Below are 20,056 nucleotides of genomic sequence, written 5' to 3'. Positions count from 1 at the left end.
AGGAATTTTTGTCTTTTTCTTTCTAGTGCTGAAAGTTTATGACTCTCTAGTTAAGGCACGGCACATTTTGCATTAACAGTGGGCAATTTCAACTTTAAATGTTTAGGTCATGTGTTTCCCAAAAAACATCAGAATAACTCAGAAATTCAATTTACCTTGTTATTAAAAGACACTTCCCCGATTACCTCTCACAATCTGAAACATTTTCTAAATCTATACATGTCTCAGCTAAGGTGCGGAAAATATGAACAAAAGCCCTGCAACTCATTATACAGACCTGTCCACGTCCAGGGGATGGTGGGCATGGACACAGAGAACACAATATATCCCTTTGCAAGAAGAGATGAAATAGCTACAATCTGTCAGGAAGAGCTTCCCTAAGAGCTGATCTCTGGGTATATGAAGCTACCCAGATTGTGATAGTGCAGGGGAAAAAATGAGTTATTGGAGGGTCCCAACTCACTTTTCCTATGACAAACCAGTGAGACTACTGCAGGCATAGCTGTCCACTCACCTGTCTGGGAATACCTGGTACCATGCCCTTCCTCTGGGAAAAAATGCTTCTCACTCATTCCAGGGGTAGGAGGAATTTCAGAAACAGGTAACTCTTCAATATCATCGTAACCATTTTCAGTGGCATCAGTCTGCTTTCCTGGAGGGTCTGAAAGCAGACAAGGACTTAGGCGGAATAGCAAAATATTGGTTGGACTAAGTGGTGTCCTAAGTCCCTTCTAATGCAGAGATTCTACTAGTTGATAAATATAGGCCCCAGATTCCAAGGCTGTCTGAAAGGTACATATTTGATCTCAATATTCCCATAAACCATTAAAATCTTCAAAATATTTGAATGTATTAAGGTTGATGATATTTTTCTAAAAAGGCCTCTCAGACCGTAAAGAATCAACTAAAGCTATTGTGCTATGAATTTCAGGTACTATTTTCAACATACGGTAAGAGAGCTGCAACACATAATATATACGTACCCGTAACTGAGGGAGTGTGAATCTGGATCAAGAGAACCCAGGCTACAAACTTAGCCTCTGAGGCTGTGGGAGACACACAGCTGCCAGGGAGAGGGTTGCCTGGGTATCACCCAGAGACAAGAGATCCCACCGATCTCAATCACAGGAGGCCTAGGTTTCGATTCCCTCCAGTGCTCTATTGATCTCGACAACTCATTCCACAGAGCCCTTGTGGACATACCCTGCCCCAAGCAAGGGCTGTCCATCTCTACTACTGTGGAAGATCCAGGGAGAAAATTCTCCTCTCTGAAGCCTCTTGTAAATAAGAGGTCCTGGTAGCTGGTAAGCAAAACAGTATGCACTCCGTGTGTTCTAGGGCTTTGTAGAAGTCAATTTCTTTTTTATCTCAACATACATATAAACCACCTAAAAATATTGCACTATCTCAGGGTCAAAATCATATTTCCCAGTGTTCTCTCCTAGCATGGATTTTTTGCTATTATTAGTTTCAAATGTCATTTTAAAAAACATGGTCTTTGAATCTATAACAATACATTAGGTGCATGTCCATGACTGAGTAGAAGTGAATACAGAGAACTGAGCCTGATCTTTCCTTTTCTGAGTCCACAGGGTGGGCAGAGAGAAGAAAAAATTGTTGCCAGCTGGAAAGAAGAGACACTTCTAATCCTAATCACAGAAGAATGTTCTCCTCAGACGTGATTCCTCCTCATCCTCACCATTTAGGGACAAAGCAATTCCTCTTACCTAGGACAGATTCAGGATCTGTATCCTCCTCATTGTTTCCTGTGTAATATGGCAGCTTAGTCAATGACTCATCAGACAGTTTTCCTGGTAGGGAGGAAAACATCAAAGACAAAGAGCAAAACTTTTCCCACAGTATATGGTCCAATGTCAAGGTTCAGAAGAAATCTTGAAGCTTCAGATTAGTAGAGAGAGGGCTTGATGCTCCTGCCTTAAGAGGATGCTGCCATGTGAAGTTGTGATAGTTGTGGGATCTGCGCTTGCTGAAGGTACCCAAACCCATAGCCAGCTTATGAACAGTGGGGAGGACATAGGATACACACCTGAGTTGTCCAACAGGTCCTCCTTCTCTGGTTGTAAAATGTAATCATCAATATCCTCGTACAAAGCCTCATCGAGAGCACCTTCAAAACTAGATAAGACTGAGGAAAGCAGCACAGTTCAGAGACTGACCTGAAGATATTCCCTTTACCAATAGACAAAGCCTTCAGTGCTCCCCAATGCTCACCCTTGGAGAAACCCCTTTGGGCTCCAGGGCGCCTTTCTTTAGCCTTGTGCTTTCTTGTGTCAGAACTAGTTTTCTTGATCCTGATCTTGGTCATATATACTCAATCTCCACTGACACTGTTCACACAGGAAGCCATACTTTTTGAGAACTTCCACACTCAACCCAGCACCAAAGACTCGAGTTACTCAAACCTTGACGTCTATTGTAGAGAAGGTGGGGTTTTGCCAGATAATGAGGTTGAAGCCTAAAACTTGTACACTTTTCTTGACATTACAATTGGCTCAATGCTCTCCTCACATACTTTTCAGGTCATTTAGCATCTCTAAGGCCCACCTCGGAGCTCTGTTCTCCATCTGTGCAGCTGAGTTCCCAAGAAGATAAGGACCAGGAAGAGAAGGGCCCCCAGAATGAGGCAGATGACCACAGGTAGGGAGAAGATGTCGGAGACAGGGTCTGAGCCTGAACTTGTGCCTAAGGAGAAAAAAGAACGATGAGATTTTAGAGAGGATCATAAGCCCAGGAGAATCCCCTCATCGTAGTCATCTGCTGAGTCCTCAGCACCATGAAGTCACCAGTTCACATACAATGGGTCTGCCTGAACCCCAAGATGTGACCAAGCCAGGTCCTTCCCTGAGCTGTGTCAACTGTCTTCTGAACCTGCTCCTAAGGAGTTTCTATAAAGTAAATGCTGGTGAACCTTAGGAGCTTCATGGTTGCCATAACTTACTGGAGCTATAAACATCTGGTAACCAGGACTTTCACGTACTGATACGGTTCATTTTGCCAGAAATATGTAGAGTACAGAGCACAGGTCCCGGAAAATCTGAGTTTCTCCTCTATCACTTGGCTTGGAGCAGAAAAATCACTTACCTCCAACGGTCAGGGAAGATGTTGTCCTCTTACCTGGAGGGAAGAGAAGGAAAATGGGACCACTGTACTGAGTTGGCCTGGAAAAACCTTCGGGTCACACCTCCCATCACTGGCACTTGCTTCTATCCCACATTCCAGAAGAGAAGATCACAGCATCTCCAATGTCAGAGCACAGGGTAGCAGGTAGGCCCAGGAAGTGCTTCTGGAGACAAACTCACATCTCCTTCAGCATTAGCCCTCTCTCCTGTCCCTCCACTCACCAGAGCACCTCACTCCAGCATCCTCCTCGTGCTTACAGTTGTTCTGCCCCCAGGGCTGCGCAGCACAGGCCCACAGGGAAGACTCCCTGCCTCTGCACCGCACCTCGTCCAGCCAGATGCTCCCATTTCCTGGGCCAAATGCAGCCTCCTGCAGGGCTTCCAGGGCAGAGCCACAGTCCAGCTGCTGACACACCACCTCGGCCTCTGCCAGGCTCCAGGAGTCGTCACACACTGTGCCCCAGGAGCCGTTGTGCCAAATCTCCACTCGCCCTGAGCATGTGGTGTCTCCTCCCCTGAGTCGAAGCTTCTCTTTGTCTGGAAAGGCAGCAGCACTTCCTGTTACTGGCCTGGTGGGAGGAAGGCACCCTGAGGACCAACAGGGGAGGTGGGAGGGGCTGAAGTACCTGTGCAGGGGGCAGCAGTGGGACAGCTCTTCGGTTTCTTTCCTGAAGAAATAGACAATGGGGAAGAACCGGATTAGGGGGAGCTGGGGACCATCACACGGTCACCAAGTTGGACTGTTCCAGGACAAGGCTTCCTAAGATCCCATTCGGCACAAAAAGAAAGGGAAATCATGAGCCCAGAGAAATCAAAGGCTTCATATCAACTTCAACAGGTGAACAACTAATATATATATTTAAGAATCAATTGCCATCAATTCTGACTCATGGAGACCCCATGTTGTGTCAGAGTAGAACTGTGCTTCATAGGGTTTTCAGTGGCTGATTTTTAGAAGTAGATTGCCAGACCTTTCTTCTGAGGCCCCTCTGGGTAGACTCTAACTACCAACCTTTCAGTTAGCAGCCGAGTGCATTAACCTTTTGCACCACCCAGGGACTCTGAGACATATACTGGTGTTACTTTTTTCTCTTTTTTTTTTTTTGTTTCTGTTTTTTGTTTGTTTGTTTGGTTTTTTTTTTTGTTTGGTTTGGGTTTTTGAGCTACGTCTTCATCAGTTCAAGTAAAAAATAATATTCTCCTTCTAGCTCATGAAGGTGAAAAGAATTTTGGGCTATAGCGTTCTGACCTCATTGCCAATGTGGAATTTTACCACCACCTAGCATAGTGCTTAGTAAATGTTCATTTTAAGTGAAGGCCCATCTCTTGTCTTCCTTATGTGAGGTCATAAACTCCAGTGAACAAAATTTAAGTTTCCAACACAGTACAAGCTCAAGATGCTCATGTCTTCTATTCACTTCTACATGTTTTAACTTAGTGCTTTCAGGCCTGAACACCTTTTTTTTTGTTTCTCCAAAAACTTTGGATTTTGAGGTTCAAGAATTGATGTTCCCAATACATAAATGCATTTTGTAGGCTTAATCTGAAATTTAAGCCATACAATTAAAATATAAATTTGCATAAACAAGCACATAGAAGGATGGTGTAGTCTACCCAAATTCAGATAAATAAGTCACCTGCACAAATGATGTGAGCTACTTCTTTTGGAGAGCATGATCTGTTGTTCCAGGGATCAGAAAGACACTGCCACAGAGAGGTGTCACTTTTCCGACACTGGATTCCATCCACCCAAAGGGGCTGAGAGAGTGTCCTGATACCAGCCAAAATGTTGAGCTCGCCAGTGTCCCCACAGCCCAACTGCCTGCAGATCACAGACAGGGTGGTGGGCTCCATTGGGCTTCTGCAGACGCTGCCCCACGTCCCGTTGTAGAAGACCTCCAGCCAGCCAGCACAGTCATGGTCATCACTCACCAGCCTGAGGGCCAGGGACTCTGAAAGTAGAGATGGAAGGAATGAGGGCACTGGGCCCCAGTGTGGCTGACATAGTGCTGTGATCCCTCATCTCCAGGTGATGGAACTGCTTATCTCAGACACTGCAGAGGAGTTTCCCACCTTGAAGGAGTTCATAAATTTCTTTCTGATTCATTTTCTTAATCAGGGTTTAATCTCTTGTGCCCTGCTGTCTCTCTTTATAGGGACTGGAACAACTGAGGTGAGGAGAAGCAGCCCTCCAGTTATTGCCTCAGCCTCTGGGAGATACACTAATACAAATAAGGTGTGGGTGGGAGTTTGCAAGTCATTTAGTTTTCTTTTTTACTACTTCTGAAATATAAGTGCTGTTTTTATTTGGAACACTAGAAAAAACTATCTTGTCTGATGAAATCACTGCTGGACGAAATCTAGCATTCACAGCTATTTGAGCACCAAGGACCACAGCAAGAAGACCCCTTCCCCTGTGGCTCACTCAGATCATTCTCCCTGGGGGCCCAGACCCTACCCCTGTGGAGCTCCGTGATGCCTTCCCCAGGATGTAAGCAACAGGAACAGCAGACCTGAGCAGATGACTCCTGCGTCCTCCTTGTGCCTGCAGTTGTGCTGTCCCCAGCCCCGGGAAGGGCACCTCCACACATGGGACTCCTGTCCTGTGCATTTCAGGTCATCCAGCCAGATGGGTCCTGTTCCTTCCCCGAAATGAGAAGAACCAATGGCTTTAATGGCCACTCCACAGCCCAGCTGTCTGCACACCACGTGGGCGTCGTTCATGTCCCAGTTGTCATCACAGATGTTGCCCCAGGAACCCTGGTGAAGGATTTCCACTCTCCCAGCACAGGGACTGCCCCCATCCACCAGGCGGAGCCATCTGTTCTCTGGGGAGAGAGAGTCATGTCAATGGGGAATTTATACAGGATGAGAGAGGTTCTGGTCCTGTGGGACTCCTCACCTGAGCAGTTAGCAGCACTGTCCTCCGAGGCTGCAGAGCCCGCTGGGTGAGATACGGAGTTGTTGCATGGAAGCAGAAGCTGGGTCTGGTTTCCTGCAAAGGGCATACCATTCAGCAGGACCAGCTACATAATTTGTAGGGCTCAATGCAAAATAAAATATGGGGTCCCTTTTTCAAAAATTATTAAGGATTTCAAGACAGTGACAGAAGAGCATTCTAAGGCACAGGTCACACCCCTTGAACTCAGCTCTGATGTTCACCTCTAGGGGCTGGGATCAGAAACATTACAGCTTAAGAAACGCAGTCAATGAAACTACCATAACCCATTACACATTGCCGTCAAGTCGATTCTGACTCATAGAGACAATATAGGACAGAGTAGAACAGCCCCACAGGGTTTCCAAGGAGCAGCTGGTAGATTTGAACTTCCACCCTTTTGGTTTGCAGCTAAGCTCTTAACCACTGCACTACCAGGGCTCCAGAACTACCATATATTACCCAGCAATTCCACGTCTAGGTATGTACCCAAAAGACTTGAAAGCAGAGACTCAAACAGAGACTTGTACACTAATGATCACTGCAGCACTATTCACAATAGCCAAAAGGTGGAAAGAACATAAAAGCCCATCAACAGATGAATGGATAAACAAAATGTGGTACATACATACAATGGAATACTACTCTGCTACTAGGAGAAATGAAGTTTTTATATATTCTACAATATGGATGAAGCTTGAAGACATTATGCTGAGTGAAATAAGTCTATCATAAAAGGACAAATATTGCATGACCTCACTTATATAAAAAGACAAAAATATACAAATGTATAGAGACCAAAGTTCCTTAGTGGTTGCCAGGGGCAGGAGGGAGAGGAAGGGAAGGATTATTGCTTATGGCGTACTGAATTTCGGTTTCTAGTGATGGAAAAATTGCATCAGTTAAGGGTAGGGTTGCATAGCCTACTAACGTAATTGCTGTCAATAAATTGTACACCTGTAAACAGCTAGACTGGCAAAAGTTGTGCATAGATATATTTGCAACAATAACAAAAAAAAAGAAAAAGTAGCTGCTGAGGCTGCTTATGTACAACCAAACATCTCACAGGATTTGGTTCCTTGGTTTGGAGGTTTAGGGTCATGGTTTCATGGGACATCCCAGTTAATTCGCCTAATATCATGTTTAGTGCTTCTGTTCTACCTCCTAGTTCATTGTGTAGTGCGTGGGGTCTTAAAAGCTTGCAAGCTGCCACCAAAAGTACAGCAATTTGTCTCTATTCACCTGGATCAACAGATGAAGAAGGAAAGTCAGGAATAGGAGAAGGAATGGAATGTGTGGCTAATTGCTTCCATGAACAACTGCCCCTTTGCCACGACACCAGAACTGGATGGTGCCTCGCTATCATTACTGAACATTTTGATCAAAGATTCTATAGAATAATCCTGATCAAAAGGGAGAAAATGAAGAACAGAATTTCAAATTCTCATGGACTCTAGATTTTCTGGAGACATGGGAGCTGGAGAAACCCGCAAAACTACTGCCCTGAGATAATCTCTAAAACTTAAACCAAAAGTATCCCTTGAAGTCTTCTTAAATCAAATAACAGTTTAGCTTAATTAGTAAAGAATATCTTCCTTGAGCATTTGCTCTTTTAAGATCTATCTATATGGGATCAAATTGACAACAGCAACTCAAAGGATTAGATAGAAATCTTAGGGGGCAATGAGTTTATGTTAATGGGAGAGAAACAACTTAGAAAAGGAAGATGAGGATGGTTGCACAACTCGAAGAATGTAATCAATGTCACTGAATTTTACATATAGAAACTTGAATTGGTGTACATTTTTGCTGTAAATATTCTCAACAACAACATGAAAATAAAATAATTTTTAAAAGAAAACAAATCTACAGCTAAAAAAAAGAAGGAAAGAAAGAAATAGAGTCAAGAGCAGGAGTGAGCAAGTCAGAGGCCACAGAATGAGACCCGCAGGCTGAAGCCCACATGGAATTACTCTTTCCTCAATTTCTGCCTGGAGCTGAAAAGTGAAGGACCCATGAGAATAGGCAAGGTATTCCCCAGAAGTCTTCGTTTATGACTTCCACCTTCAGGACCCCCTGCTCAGGCACGCATCCATCAGGGAGAGTCCTAAATATATCAGCCCTTATCTCTCTTACCTGAGCAGATCACAGACGCAGCACCTCCCTGGGAACAGTCAGGATACCCCAAGGCAGTCCCAGGGCACTCCCATAAATGGGACTCAGTCCCTGAGCAGTGAAACTTGTGCTTCCAAACCTGGCCACTTCCTTCCTGAAAAGGCACCCCTCTTGGGGTGGCAATGGCAACCCCACAGCCAAGGTCCTGACAGACAACATTGGCAGCTGCCAGATCCCAGAGAGAGTCGCAGAGCGGTCTCCAATCTCCAAAAATCTGAATCTCCACTCGGCCCTCACATTCGGACCCATCCTTAGACACAAGCCGCAGTCCTGTGTATTCTGGGAGAAAACGACGGGAGTTTCAACAAAACTATGTGATTTTCTAATTTTAACATAATTGAGGGGAGGAGAAACAGATTAAAGTCCTGCTCTGAGTCTCACCTGAACAGACAACATGGACAGCCCCACTGTGGTGACAAGTGCCTCCAGGACAGGGCACTCTGTGGCAGAAATGGAGCTCAGATTCCTGCCCCTCACACCAGAACTCTTCAGTCCAGACCTGTCCATAGGCGTCTCTCAAGGGCATATCCTGCTGGACAGACACAGCCTTGCCACACCCCAGCTCTGCACAGATGACATGGGCAGTGGGGAACGTGAAGTTCCTATCAGACACTGGAGTCCACTCTGTTCCAGTATATATTTCAACTCTCCCTGAGCATGGTCCGTTCCCTCCAGCCAGATGGACAAATCCTGAGAAAGAAAAAGGAAAAAACTTAGTGAGTGCACCTGACCTTTGGGAGATTACTGAGAGTGAAAAGTCACAGGCAACACTGATAAAACATGTGCTGTCCTAGAGAGAATGACTCAGGTGCTGACTTAGAGCAAGAGGTAAAAGAGCGAGCCTTCATCACAGGGAGAATCAGCCTTCTGTAATATAGTTCAATTAAATCAGACAGGAAAAAAAAATTAGTCTAAATGAGACTTCCAAGGGCAAGCCTCCAAAAAGGAAATGGACAATGTCAAGTAACAACTTCACTATTAGTTAAGAAAAACCTGAATCCCTGAAAAATGCTATGTGGGACCAGATAGGACCAGGATCAAGGAAACTACTTACTGAATGAACGTTCACCCTGGGTACTGAGATCTGACCTGCGGGACCACTCTGGAAGTTGATTTAAAAAAAAAAAGGGGGGGGGGTAAAATCTTAAGATGACTGAGAACTGCCTCCTTCTTCCCATATACTGTACCTCATAGGTCAGGTATAGGGCCAATTTGAGTTGGTGTAGTGGTCAAGAACTCAGTTGCTAACCAAAAATTTTGGCAGTTTGAATCAACCAGCCACTCCCGTGAAACCCTATGGGGCCGTTCTACTCTGTCCTATAGGGTTGCTGGGAGTGGGACTCGACTTGACAGCAATGGGTTTTGGGTTAAAAAAGGAGCCCTGGTGGCAGTGGTCAAGTGCCCGGCTGCTAACCAGAGAGGTTTGAACCCACTAGCCCCTCCATGGAAGAAGGATGTGGCAGTTTGCTCCGTCAAGATTACAGTCTTGGAAACCATATGGGGCAGTTCTACTCTGTCCTATGGGGTCGCTATGAATCAGAATTAATTCAGTAGCAATGGGTTTGGTTTTTGGTTTTTGATTAAAAAACTTAGTAGTACCTGGTCTCCCATCTAGCACATGAGTTAGTAGGAAAAGAAGTGGTAAAGGGTACTGTTAAATTTATACTTTGTCCTCCAGACCTGATGGAGTTAAAGAGCCTGAAAGATGTCACCTGAAAACCCCTATTTGAAATTCCTGTCTCTTTTGACTTCATTGGCATGCACAAACGTTTTGGCTAGTGCACACACCTTGACTAGCCTACTCACTTAGATGTTTAGCTTAGACATTAAACAGCCCCTTTTGAATAGGTAAGACGCACTTTGCACATTTTGTTCTCTGCATGACCTGATGGTATGTCAAAATATATTTTAAAATGCTCATTTTCTTTCTTTCTCTGCCTCTTTGTTGTTTATATATATATGTATATATATAAATTCCCTACTTGCTCTTGTTCAGGGGAGTACTTCCTAGTTTTACTGGGAATGTGCTGCCCAATTCATGAATCTTTCTGAACCCAAATAAACTCTTTAAATTTAATTTTAGCTTTGTCAGAATTATTTTTTTAACAATTATTTTTTACCACTTAAACCAGGCCTGCTCTATGAATCCATAAACAAGCCAGATATTTAAGATAAGAAGCACTGAAGCTGTGATGGACTGCTTTTGTACCTTCACTTTTCAGTTTGTGTCCTATAACGTTTTATGATGACATTCTCACCCTTGTCTTAGCTGAACTAAATAGAAAGAAATTATCCTTGCCTGCATCTGGATGTAATGGAATCAGAGAACCCTTGAGCCACCCGGTGTTAAAGTTGTAAGACACACCAGTGGAGCTTCTTCAGGGTAAGATCTCAGAAAGGAGAATAAGGACAGACGAGTGTGCTGTTATTTCATTAAAGATGTTTTTCCCTCAGGAGGCCTTTGCATTTGATGCAGTAGATTCTCACTACCTTCCAAAGGCGAGTATCATAAAATAACCAAAGAGAGGAGGAAAAAAGCTCAAATTTTGAGCAAAAATTATCACAATTTAACAAGACCAGGAACAAATAATCATTATTAAATTAAATGGAGAAATTACCAAAAAATCTGCAGACATTGAAAGTATAATAAAAAGATAGTAGGAACAATGATATGCCAATAAATTTGAAAATTTTAATTAAATTGATAGAATTACAAGAAAAACTAGTAAGGCTGCGTAATTCTATAATATGTAAGGAAATTAAATCAATAGTCAATAACCTTCACCAAAATAATTAGCAGACAGAATCTAGAAAAATATAAAAAGATAATATATCAATCCAAACTGTCTTTATTCCAGCTTTGCAAGTTTGATTTCACAGTGGAAGATTAATTAGTGAACTTTGCCACACATATTATTCAGGACCTGGCAAGAAACAAAATTCAATTCACATGGTTTAAATCAACAGATTTTTAAAGAAAGGACTACTTATAGAGATTGGGCGAGATCACAGGAAACCAAGGAATATGGAGACATTCAGTAACTAGCAGAGTGAGAAGCCTTTTATCACCCCAAGGGCTGAATAGACAATGGCAGCAGGTTTTAGGTGGCATGAACAGTTTGCAGTTCATACCCACAGCGATGCTATGGAACAAAGGCCTAACAATCTGTTTCCATAAAAATAACGGCCAAGAAAATTCTATGGAGCAGTTCTACTCTGTAACACATGGGGTCACCAAGAGTTGGAATCAACTCAACAGCAACAAGCATGGTATATGAGTAGGGCAGAATAGGAGTCTTTGGGTGGTATAAATGGTTAAGCATTTGACTACTAACTGAGCAGTTGGAGGTTCGAATCCATCCGGAGGCGCCTCGGAAGAAAAGCCTGATGATCTGCTGCCAAAAGGTCACAGCCTTGAAAACCCTATGGAATGCATGAGTCAAAATCAGCTCTACAGCAACTGGTTTGGGTTTGGTTTTAGGGCTGAATAATCAAAGGAAAGAAATCATGTTAACAGAGCACAGTGAGAGTTAAATCTAAGAAGCAGAGGACACTCACAGGCATGAAGGAATAGAGCCAGCCAGAGATGTGGGACCAAAGTAGGGAAAACATATCTCCTATCTTTCTCCTCTTCCACCAAACTCAACCAAAAGTCAGATAGCAAGAGGTTCCAGGTGATCCAGTCACAGGGCTCAGCCTTCCTGGGCCCAAATCAAGGCAGAGAAGGACAAAGAATACATCTGAGGGGAGTTGCAGATGAACAATAACCTACACACCACAATAACAAATTAAAAGTAACAAAGGACATATGTCCTTCATACGTTCAACAACAGGCATGACTCAGCTATATAATTTAAAGATGCATTCATCGTCAGTAACTTTATAAATAAAAGCAAGGAATGATTATCACAAACATCAGTGTAGTGGTACCTTCAGGAGAGAGGCCAATTGGTGTGATCAGGAAGAGATATGAGGCAGCTTGTTGGGTGTTGGCAAAGTAATTCATTAATTTGAGTGGTTATTGCATGAATTTTTGCTTTATAATTATTTGTTAAACATACACATTTATGTCATGCACTTTTTTCTAAGAATGTTTTTTACAATAAATTTAAAGAATGTATAACCTGTTGCCGTCGAGTCAATTCCAACTCATAGCAACCCCATAAGACAGAGTAGAACTGCCCCATAGGATTTCCAAGGAGTGGCTGGTGGATTCAAACTGCTGACCTTTTCATTAGCAGCTGTAGCTCTTAACCACTGTGCCACCAGGGCTCCAAAGAATGTATAGGCCTTAGGAACACATTGATGTAGAATGAGGGAGAAGAGAGAAGTAATATTTTATTTGGATAGATGGTGAGGCTTTTTTAGTAGATATTCTTTATGGTACTTTGGACATGTCATCAGAAAAAACCAATCACTAATAAAAGACATCGTGTTTGGTAAAGTAAAGGGTCAGAGAAAACAAGGGAGACCCTCCATGAAATGGATTGACACAGTGGCTACAACAACGGGATTAAACATAGAAAAGATTGCGAGGATGGCGCAGGACCAGGCAAAGTTTTGTTCTGTTATACATAAGATCACCATGAGTCAGAGCCTACTCGACAGCAACTAACAGCAACAACATTCTTTACTGAACCCTTACTCTATAGAACCCAGCAATGGGTATATTAAAATTATCTGTTAGAAAGACAAGAGTTAATAATGTGTCTTAACTCCCTCACTCTCTCCTTAGGAAGCTGTGATGGTTAATGTTATGTGTCAACTTGGCTATGCCATGATTCCCAGTATTGTGTAATTATCCTCCATCTCATGTGTTGTAAATCCTAAACTTCTGTATGTTAGTGTGGGATGTATCTTGAGTCACACCCTTACTAAAGGGTATGACTCAAGTCGCTGCCCTTACTCAAGTCACACCCTTCACCACCTTACTCAAGTATCTGAAGTAAGGACAGTTTCCTTGAGGGTGTGACCTACATCCAAATCTCACTCTTACTCTGGTTCCTGCATTCAGCTCATCATCATCTGACCTCCAGTTCTTGGGACTTGAGCCAGCAGCCTGCCGTCTGACCTGCCGATTCTGGGATTCATCAGCTTCTGCAGCCCCATGGGCCAGCAGCCCATCAACTGACTTATTGATTTGGGTTTGTCAGCCCCTGAAACCACATGAGTCAGGAGAAGCCTCCCGCCTGTCTCCTGGCCCACAGATTTATGACTTCCAGCCTCCACAACCGTGTGAGCCATTTCCTCGAGATAAATCTCTTTATATGTATACACACTTCACTTGTTTTGCTTCTCTAGAGAACACAGCCTAAGACAGAGCCTAAGGCAGTTTTGAAGACAAGACCTTTCTGATGGGATTTACTAGCTAGAAGATACCCAAGGAAATCCTTATCTAAGAATGATTATAGTATGAAACTTGACTTGTCTAGATTGTTTATTGTAAATAAATCTGAGTTTTAAAGAATGCACCTAACAAAAAATTGAAAGTCCAGTAGCTATTGAAGCCGTATAGCTAGTGAGACATAAAAACTTAAAGACTTTAGAATTGTGTAGGATTATTTTGTTCTTCAGAATTTTCAGTATTCTGTTGATTTTCCAGTGGATATTATTATTTACATAATTTGAAAAGTAAAGAGTTTTCTAATTTGAAAATATATATATATAGATCAGCCTTGCTTGAGAATTCCACGAGACTCAACTTAAAGTGATGACTCAGCATACTACCCAAAAAGTTCATAAAATATCCACATCAAGGAATGGGATTAAACCCTGAGATTAAACAGCAAAGCTCTTGACAAGGTAATGATATTTTTGTGATATTTTTGAAAAACAACAGAGGGCAAAAGTGAATTAAAATGATTCAATGATTTAATCATTGTCCTAGTCAAAAGTTAGCAGAGCTGGGAACTCAAAAGAGCACAGCAACTTTCATTAGGTACTTTTTATCTGTTTTTCTTCAACAGAAGATTAGACCTGGCAGAAGGTATATCTCAGGGAGACTGACATACAGAAAGCTCTTTGTTGTGTTTCACATGGACTCATTTAAGGAAAGTCAGCTGAATTCTCCAGGTGAAGAAGGCCAGATCAGATATACACTGGCATACTACCCAGTTTTTTTGTTTGTTTTAATTCTTGGAAATCTCTTTACTGTTTAGATGTCTGGTGACTTTCCTAGCAGTCACTACAAGCAGAGAATAACAAGATCCCAGGATCAATGCTTCGTAATTACTAAGAGATACTAAAAATCATACCCTACTCCACATTAGTCTAAACCTATAGACACCCAAAAAGGACAATGTTACAAGAAATCAAAGGAACAACAATTTTTTTAAAAATTTTAACAGAAAACACATTAATTTTGACCACAGTGTCTCTCATTCACTGACTTAACTAGTACGAAAAACAAATAATTGCCATCAAATCGGCTCCAACTCATGGCAACTCCATGTGTGTCAGAGTAGAACTGTGCTCCACAGGATTTTCAATGACTGATTTTTTGGAAGCAGATTTCCAGGCCTCTCTTTTGAGGCACCCCAGGTGGACTCAAACCTCCAACTTTCTAGTTAGCAGCCAAGCTTATTAACTGTTTGTACCACCCAGGGACTCTGACTTTACTAATTGTTGTTATTGTTGGTTGGTCCATTCCAATTCATGGCGAGGCCATGTGTTACAGAGTAGAACTGCTCCATAGGGTTTTCTTGGCTATAACATGAATGGAGGAGCCCTAGTGGTGCAGTGCAGGCCTGGTGGCACAGTGGTTAAGAGGTATGGCTGCTAACAAAAAGGTTGAAGGTTCAAATCCACCAGCCACTCTTTGGAAACCCTATGTGATAATTCTACTCTGTCCTATAGGGCCGTTATGAATCGGAATTGACTTGATGGCAACAGGTTTTTTTTTAAACTTAATGGAAGCAGATCACAAGCCTTTTCTTCTGCAGCACCACTAGGTAGCACCATTTGTGCTACCTAAGTACCTTAGTTCACTAGTACCTCTGCCCAAAATGTTGTGGAATCTGTGGACCAATCACCACCAACTCCCACAAAACTAACCTTGTGTAAGATAACCTGGAAGAGGTAGATGTCCCTTTACTTCAAGCAACAGGGGAGGTTCGAGAGGCCCAACCCCGGTCTAAACATAGATCCTCCTTGGAAGGACTCAGACTTATGGAGTCAAAATGGAATAATGCCTCTCTGGATTGCTTCCTGCCACAGGACCCAAGATAAGATTCTTTGTCTGTGGTTCTGGAAATTGCAGACAGACAAGGTTTTTCTGGGCAATGCTGGTGAGATGAGGATGGGGGATTTAATATTTTTTGGTAAGAAAGTCACACAAAAATCCACTTTAACAAGTCCTTTCTGAATTTTCAGAAACTAGAGCTATCTCTGTATTTAAAGTTCCAAATAGTCCCTGATCAAGTCTTATTTTTAGGGCCATTATTAGAGGCTAATAATCTTCTACCAAAACATGATTGCGTGGAAGTCATAGACTTTCATAGCTGGAAAAAACATTAGGTGAAACTGAGTCATGGGTCTCCATTTTACACCTGAGAAGACAGAACCCAGGGAGGTTTCAGTTTCATAATCGTAAATAGTTGTTGAGCAGTTTTAGCACCACACCTCTTGACCCAACCTCCCTACATCTCAAGACACACCACCACCATTTGAAGGTTCAAGGAACTCATAGGACTAAGACTTTTACTTCCCTGGGTCAAGGAAGCCATTATGTGGACCCCCTAATGCTCTAGGAATCACTCTATGAGGGTAGACTTCACCCAGGGACACTTAGAAGGCCATGAACCTGAATTCTCACAGTAATTCTAGTAATGAGACTGAGGCTTGTATGCTGGGAAATCCCCTGTCAGACCAGAAAGGCCTTACCTGAGCATACCACTCCAACATTCCAGGGAAGAACATAATCAAAATTTATCATATATCGATGATTAAAATATGAACATTCATTGACAGTTGGTTCTGTCCCCTTGCAGGAAAATTGTGTAAGCTGAATGAATCCAATCCTTGCTCCCAAGTGAGGCCTTATGGAAGCATCAACAGCAGTCCCACATTCCAGTTGTCTGCAAACCACAGCCCCTTTTTTCAAGTCCCAGTTGGGATCCCACACCATTTTCCACTGTCCTTGGTACTTAATCTTCACTCTCCCCTCACAGCGGTGGCCTCCCTTCTCCAGCTTCAGCTCCACAACTGCAAGAGAGACAGAGACACAGGACACAGGAGATGTTTTGGGAGGACAGGCCTTAAAGCACTCTGAATGCTGCCCTCCCTGTATATGTACCAAGGACCTGTCCTTTCACCAACATGTCCACCCACTTACTGTTGATCCCAGGAAAGGGAGGCAACTCTTACCTAGAGTGCCCACCAGGGTGTTGAGGAGGAGAAAACAGAGTTTCATGTCAGTTATTGCTCAGTGCCCTTGATGACAACAGAGAGTTTACTTTTCTCCTTCTCTCTCCCATAGGAAGCACTCCTGTCTATTTTAGAAACCGAGGGACCCCCAGCCAGATAGACAGGCTGAAGATTTGTCTGCCTGTCTTGATTCCTTGATCCAAACTAAAAACTTCTGCCTGAGTGATAAATTCTGCTTCCTGGGTTTTGCGTGGATCTGAGACCTACACCACTTCTAGCTTGGTACATTAGGTTTCTCCTCCAATACCCACACTCCTGCTTTCCTCTAGGGAACAGAGAAGTGAGTATCCTTCAGCCTTAGAATTATCTCCATTACTTTTGGATTCAAAGCCATCCTGGGGACAGACATATAAGAGTTGTCGTTCTGAAGAGCGTAGTCGATGTCACTGAACTGTGCATGTAGAAATTTTTGAAATGGTGTATCTTTGGCTATGTATATTTTCACCAAATAAAGGTCGAGAAGCGAGAGGGTTGACATGTTGTGGGGTTGTTAACCAATGTCATAAAATAATATGTGTACTACTGTTTCATGAAAAACTATTTGTTCTGTAAGCCTTCACGTGAAGTACAATAAAAAAAAATTTTTTTTAATAAAATAAAAGCTTCTGTGATGGTTAAGATTGTGAGTCAGCTTGGCTGGGCCATGATTCTCCGTGTTTTAATGTAATCATTCCCAAGATTGAATATACTGTGAGTAGCCAATCAGATGAAAGGGAGTCTCCTTGGGAGTGTGGCCCATATCTGTATATAAGCAGACGTTCTGGCTTTTTGCTCTCTAGGGATCCTGCGGCTGCTTCCTGTCATCTCATCTCCCATTCTTGGGACTTGAGCTGTCAGCTTATCTGTCGAACCTGGGATTCGTCAATCTGCACAGCCTGTGAGTGGGAGCCCTGCCCTCCAACCTTCCGATCTTGGACTTGCCAGCTTCTGCAGCTGTGTGACTTGGGAGAGGCCTCTACCCCCGGACTTGGGATGTTCTAACCTCTACAATCATGTGAGCTGTTTCCTTGATATAATCTCTATATATATATATATTTATACACTTTACTGGTTTTGCTTCTCTAGAGAACCCAGACTAAGACATTTGGTACCGGGAGCGGTTCTAGAGAAACAAAACTGTGAGGATGAGTTTTCTAAATTGGTTCTCAAGTCTGGTTAGTCATAAAGATGTTGATGACTCTGCTTCCAGCAGTAAAGAGGTCACTGCTAGTCCATGGAGCGAGGTGGCAATACAAATATGCAAAATATCACCACTGGTAGATCAGGTATTGGTGAAAGGTAGGCTCAGGGTGAACACGTGTGATATCTTTCTACAGCTTTGTCAGAATGAGAAGTATAAGGAAGCTGGTTGGTTTGTCCTACTTTCGCTAGACAAACTGATGAAGGAAAGAGATGCACTCAGGGCTTAACAGTCAAGGCTCAAGTGCCACATACATGACCTCAAGGCTCCCACTTGTGCTTTGAAAGAAAGCCTTATTTCTTGTAGTAACAGAGCCGAAATTGTTGAAAACCAAACCCAGAGTCTTATTGTAAGAGTGGCTGAATTACAACGCCAGCTCAATTGCAGACCTCGAGAGGTGTCTGAGGTTAAAGTAAGGGCATTGATTGGGAAGAGAAGGGATCCTGAGACTTGGGATGGGGACATATGGGCAGATAATCAGGAAGCTGGGGACACTGAGCCTGTAAATTCCGTTGAATCACTCCTGCCAGCAGAACCAGTCCCATCTGAAGAGATTACTTTATGTTTGTCTGCTAAACCACCCTACCCAGAAAAACCATTAGCCCCTCCACTCCCATCTGAGGATATTAGCCTTAGCCCAGCTGCCTCTAAAGAGCCCTTGCCTGAGTCATTGCCTGGAGCATTGCCTGAGGCAGATGCTTTACAAGATAATGCTGAATGTTCTCAGAACAATTCCACACTACTGGTTCTGGCTTCTAGACCTATAACTAGGCTTAAGTCCCAGCGAGCCCCAAAAGGTGAAGTACAAAGTGTGACCCAGGAGGAGGTACGCTACACTCCAAAAGAACTACTTGAGTTTTCTAATACATACAAACAGAAACCTGGGGAATATGTGTGGGAATGGCTATTAAGGGTGTGGGATAATGGTGCAAGGAACATAAAGATGGATCAGGCTGAGTTTATTGATATGGGTCCACTGAGCACAGACTGAACCTCCAATGTTTCAGCTAGAGAAGTTAGGAAAGAATTTAATAGTTTATTTGGTTGGGTTGCTGAAGCATGGATTATGAGGTGGCTGACACTAAATCAAGTTGAAGTACCAAGACCTGCCTTGGTATACAGTAGAAGAAGGTATCCAAAGGCTTAGAGAAATTGGCATGCTAGAGTGGATTTATCAAGTTAGACCCACAGACCCACACATGGGGTGTCCAGAGGACACACCTTTTACCACAACTGTGAGGAACAAATTTGTGAAGGGAGCTCCAGCATCCTTGAAGATGCTGTGATTGCTGTTTTATGTAAATCAGATTTGACAGTTGGAACTGCCCTAACTGAATTAAGACACCTAACTACAATAGGGCTGATTGGACCCCGTGGTAGTAGGGGCCAAGTGGCTGCACTCAATCGACAAAGACAAGGTGGGCAGGGTTACAGTAATGGACAGAGGAGTCAAAGCAGTAACCAGAATAGTCTGACTCGTATGGACTTATGGCATTGGCTACTTAGTCATGGTGTCCCTAGGAGTGAAATAGATAGGAAATCTACTAAATATTTACTTGATCTATACAAACGGATGAATTCTAGGTCAGGTGAACTGCAGTCTAACTCAAATCGCCAGAATAGAGAGTCATGGTCCCTCAATCAATTCCCAGATTTGAGCGAGTTTAAAGACCCACAACCCCTTGAATGAAGGGGAGGCCAGATCCCCTTGAGGAAGGACTCCAATACACTGACAAAAATTTTTACTGTTAATCTTTCACCCAGCCTTCTCCAAAGGGATCTACGGCCTTTTACGAGAGTGACTGTTCACTGGGGAAAAGGAAATAATCAGACTTTTTGGGGATTATTGGATACTGGCTCTGAGCTGACACTAATTCCAGGAGACCCAAAACGTCACTGTGGCCCACCAGTCAGAGTGGGGGCATATGGAGGTCAGGTTATTAATGGAGTCTTGGCTCATGTCCGTCTCACAGTAGGTCCAGTGGGTCCCCGAACGCATCCTGTAGTGATTTCCCCAGTTCCAGAATGCATAATTGGAATAGATATACTCAGCAACTGGCAGAACCCCCACATTGGATCCCGGACAAATAGATTAAGAGATATTATGGTAGCAAAGGCCAAGAGGAAGCCATTAGAACTACCTCTACCTAGGAAAATAGTAAACCAAAAGCAATACCACATTCCTGGAGGGATTGCAGA

General features: G+C 43.1%; 2 protein-coding genes across 2 annotated transcripts in view; one reads left to right on the top strand and one right to left on the bottom strand.

Moving 5' to 3' along the window:
* LOC101344910 (antigen WC1.1-like) overlaps positions 1-76 on the top strand; it is a 190,781-nt gene extending 190,705 nt beyond the window's left edge. The window contains 1 exon segment of the mRNA XM_023741477.1: positions 27-76. Within this exon segment, the coding sequence (XP_023597245.1) occupies positions 27-76 (50 nt within the window).
* A 105-nt stretch (positions 77-181) lies between these two features.
* Positions 182-20,056, bottom strand: part of LOC101344673 (antigen WC1.1-like) — a 23,343-nt gene continuing 3,468 nt past the window's right edge. The window contains exons 2-15 of the mRNA XM_023741476.1: positions 16,135-16,455; positions 8,635-8,943; positions 8,215-8,532; positions 6,043-6,135; positions 5,654-5,968; positions 4,778-5,092; positions 3,767-3,808; positions 3,363-3,677; positions 3,103-3,135; positions 2,566-2,703; positions 2,048-2,146; positions 1,728-1,811; positions 464-661; positions 182-228 (exon numbers count right to left, since the gene is read on the bottom strand). Coding sequence (XP_023597244.1) covers positions 182-228; positions 464-661; positions 1,728-1,811; positions 2,048-2,146; positions 2,566-2,703; positions 3,103-3,135; positions 3,363-3,677; positions 3,767-3,808; positions 4,778-5,092; positions 5,654-5,968; positions 6,043-6,135; positions 8,215-8,532; positions 8,635-8,943; positions 16,135-16,455 — 2,627 coding nt within the window. The remainder of the gene's footprint in view (positions 229-463; positions 662-1,727; positions 1,812-2,047; positions 2,147-2,565; positions 2,704-3,102; positions 3,136-3,362; positions 3,678-3,766; positions 3,809-4,777; positions 5,093-5,653; positions 5,969-6,042; positions 6,136-8,214; positions 8,533-8,634; positions 8,944-16,134; positions 16,456-20,056) is intronic.

Source organism: Trichechus manatus, unplaced genomic scaffold, assembly GCF_000243295.1.
Source record: "Trichechus manatus latirostris isolate Lorelei unplaced genomic scaffold, TriManLat1.0 scaffold00182, whole genome shotgun sequence".
Classification (NCBI taxonomy): Eukaryota; Metazoa; Chordata; class Mammalia; order Sirenia; family Trichechidae; genus Trichechus; species Trichechus manatus.
This window is presented reverse-complemented; position numbering and strand designations above follow the sequence as displayed.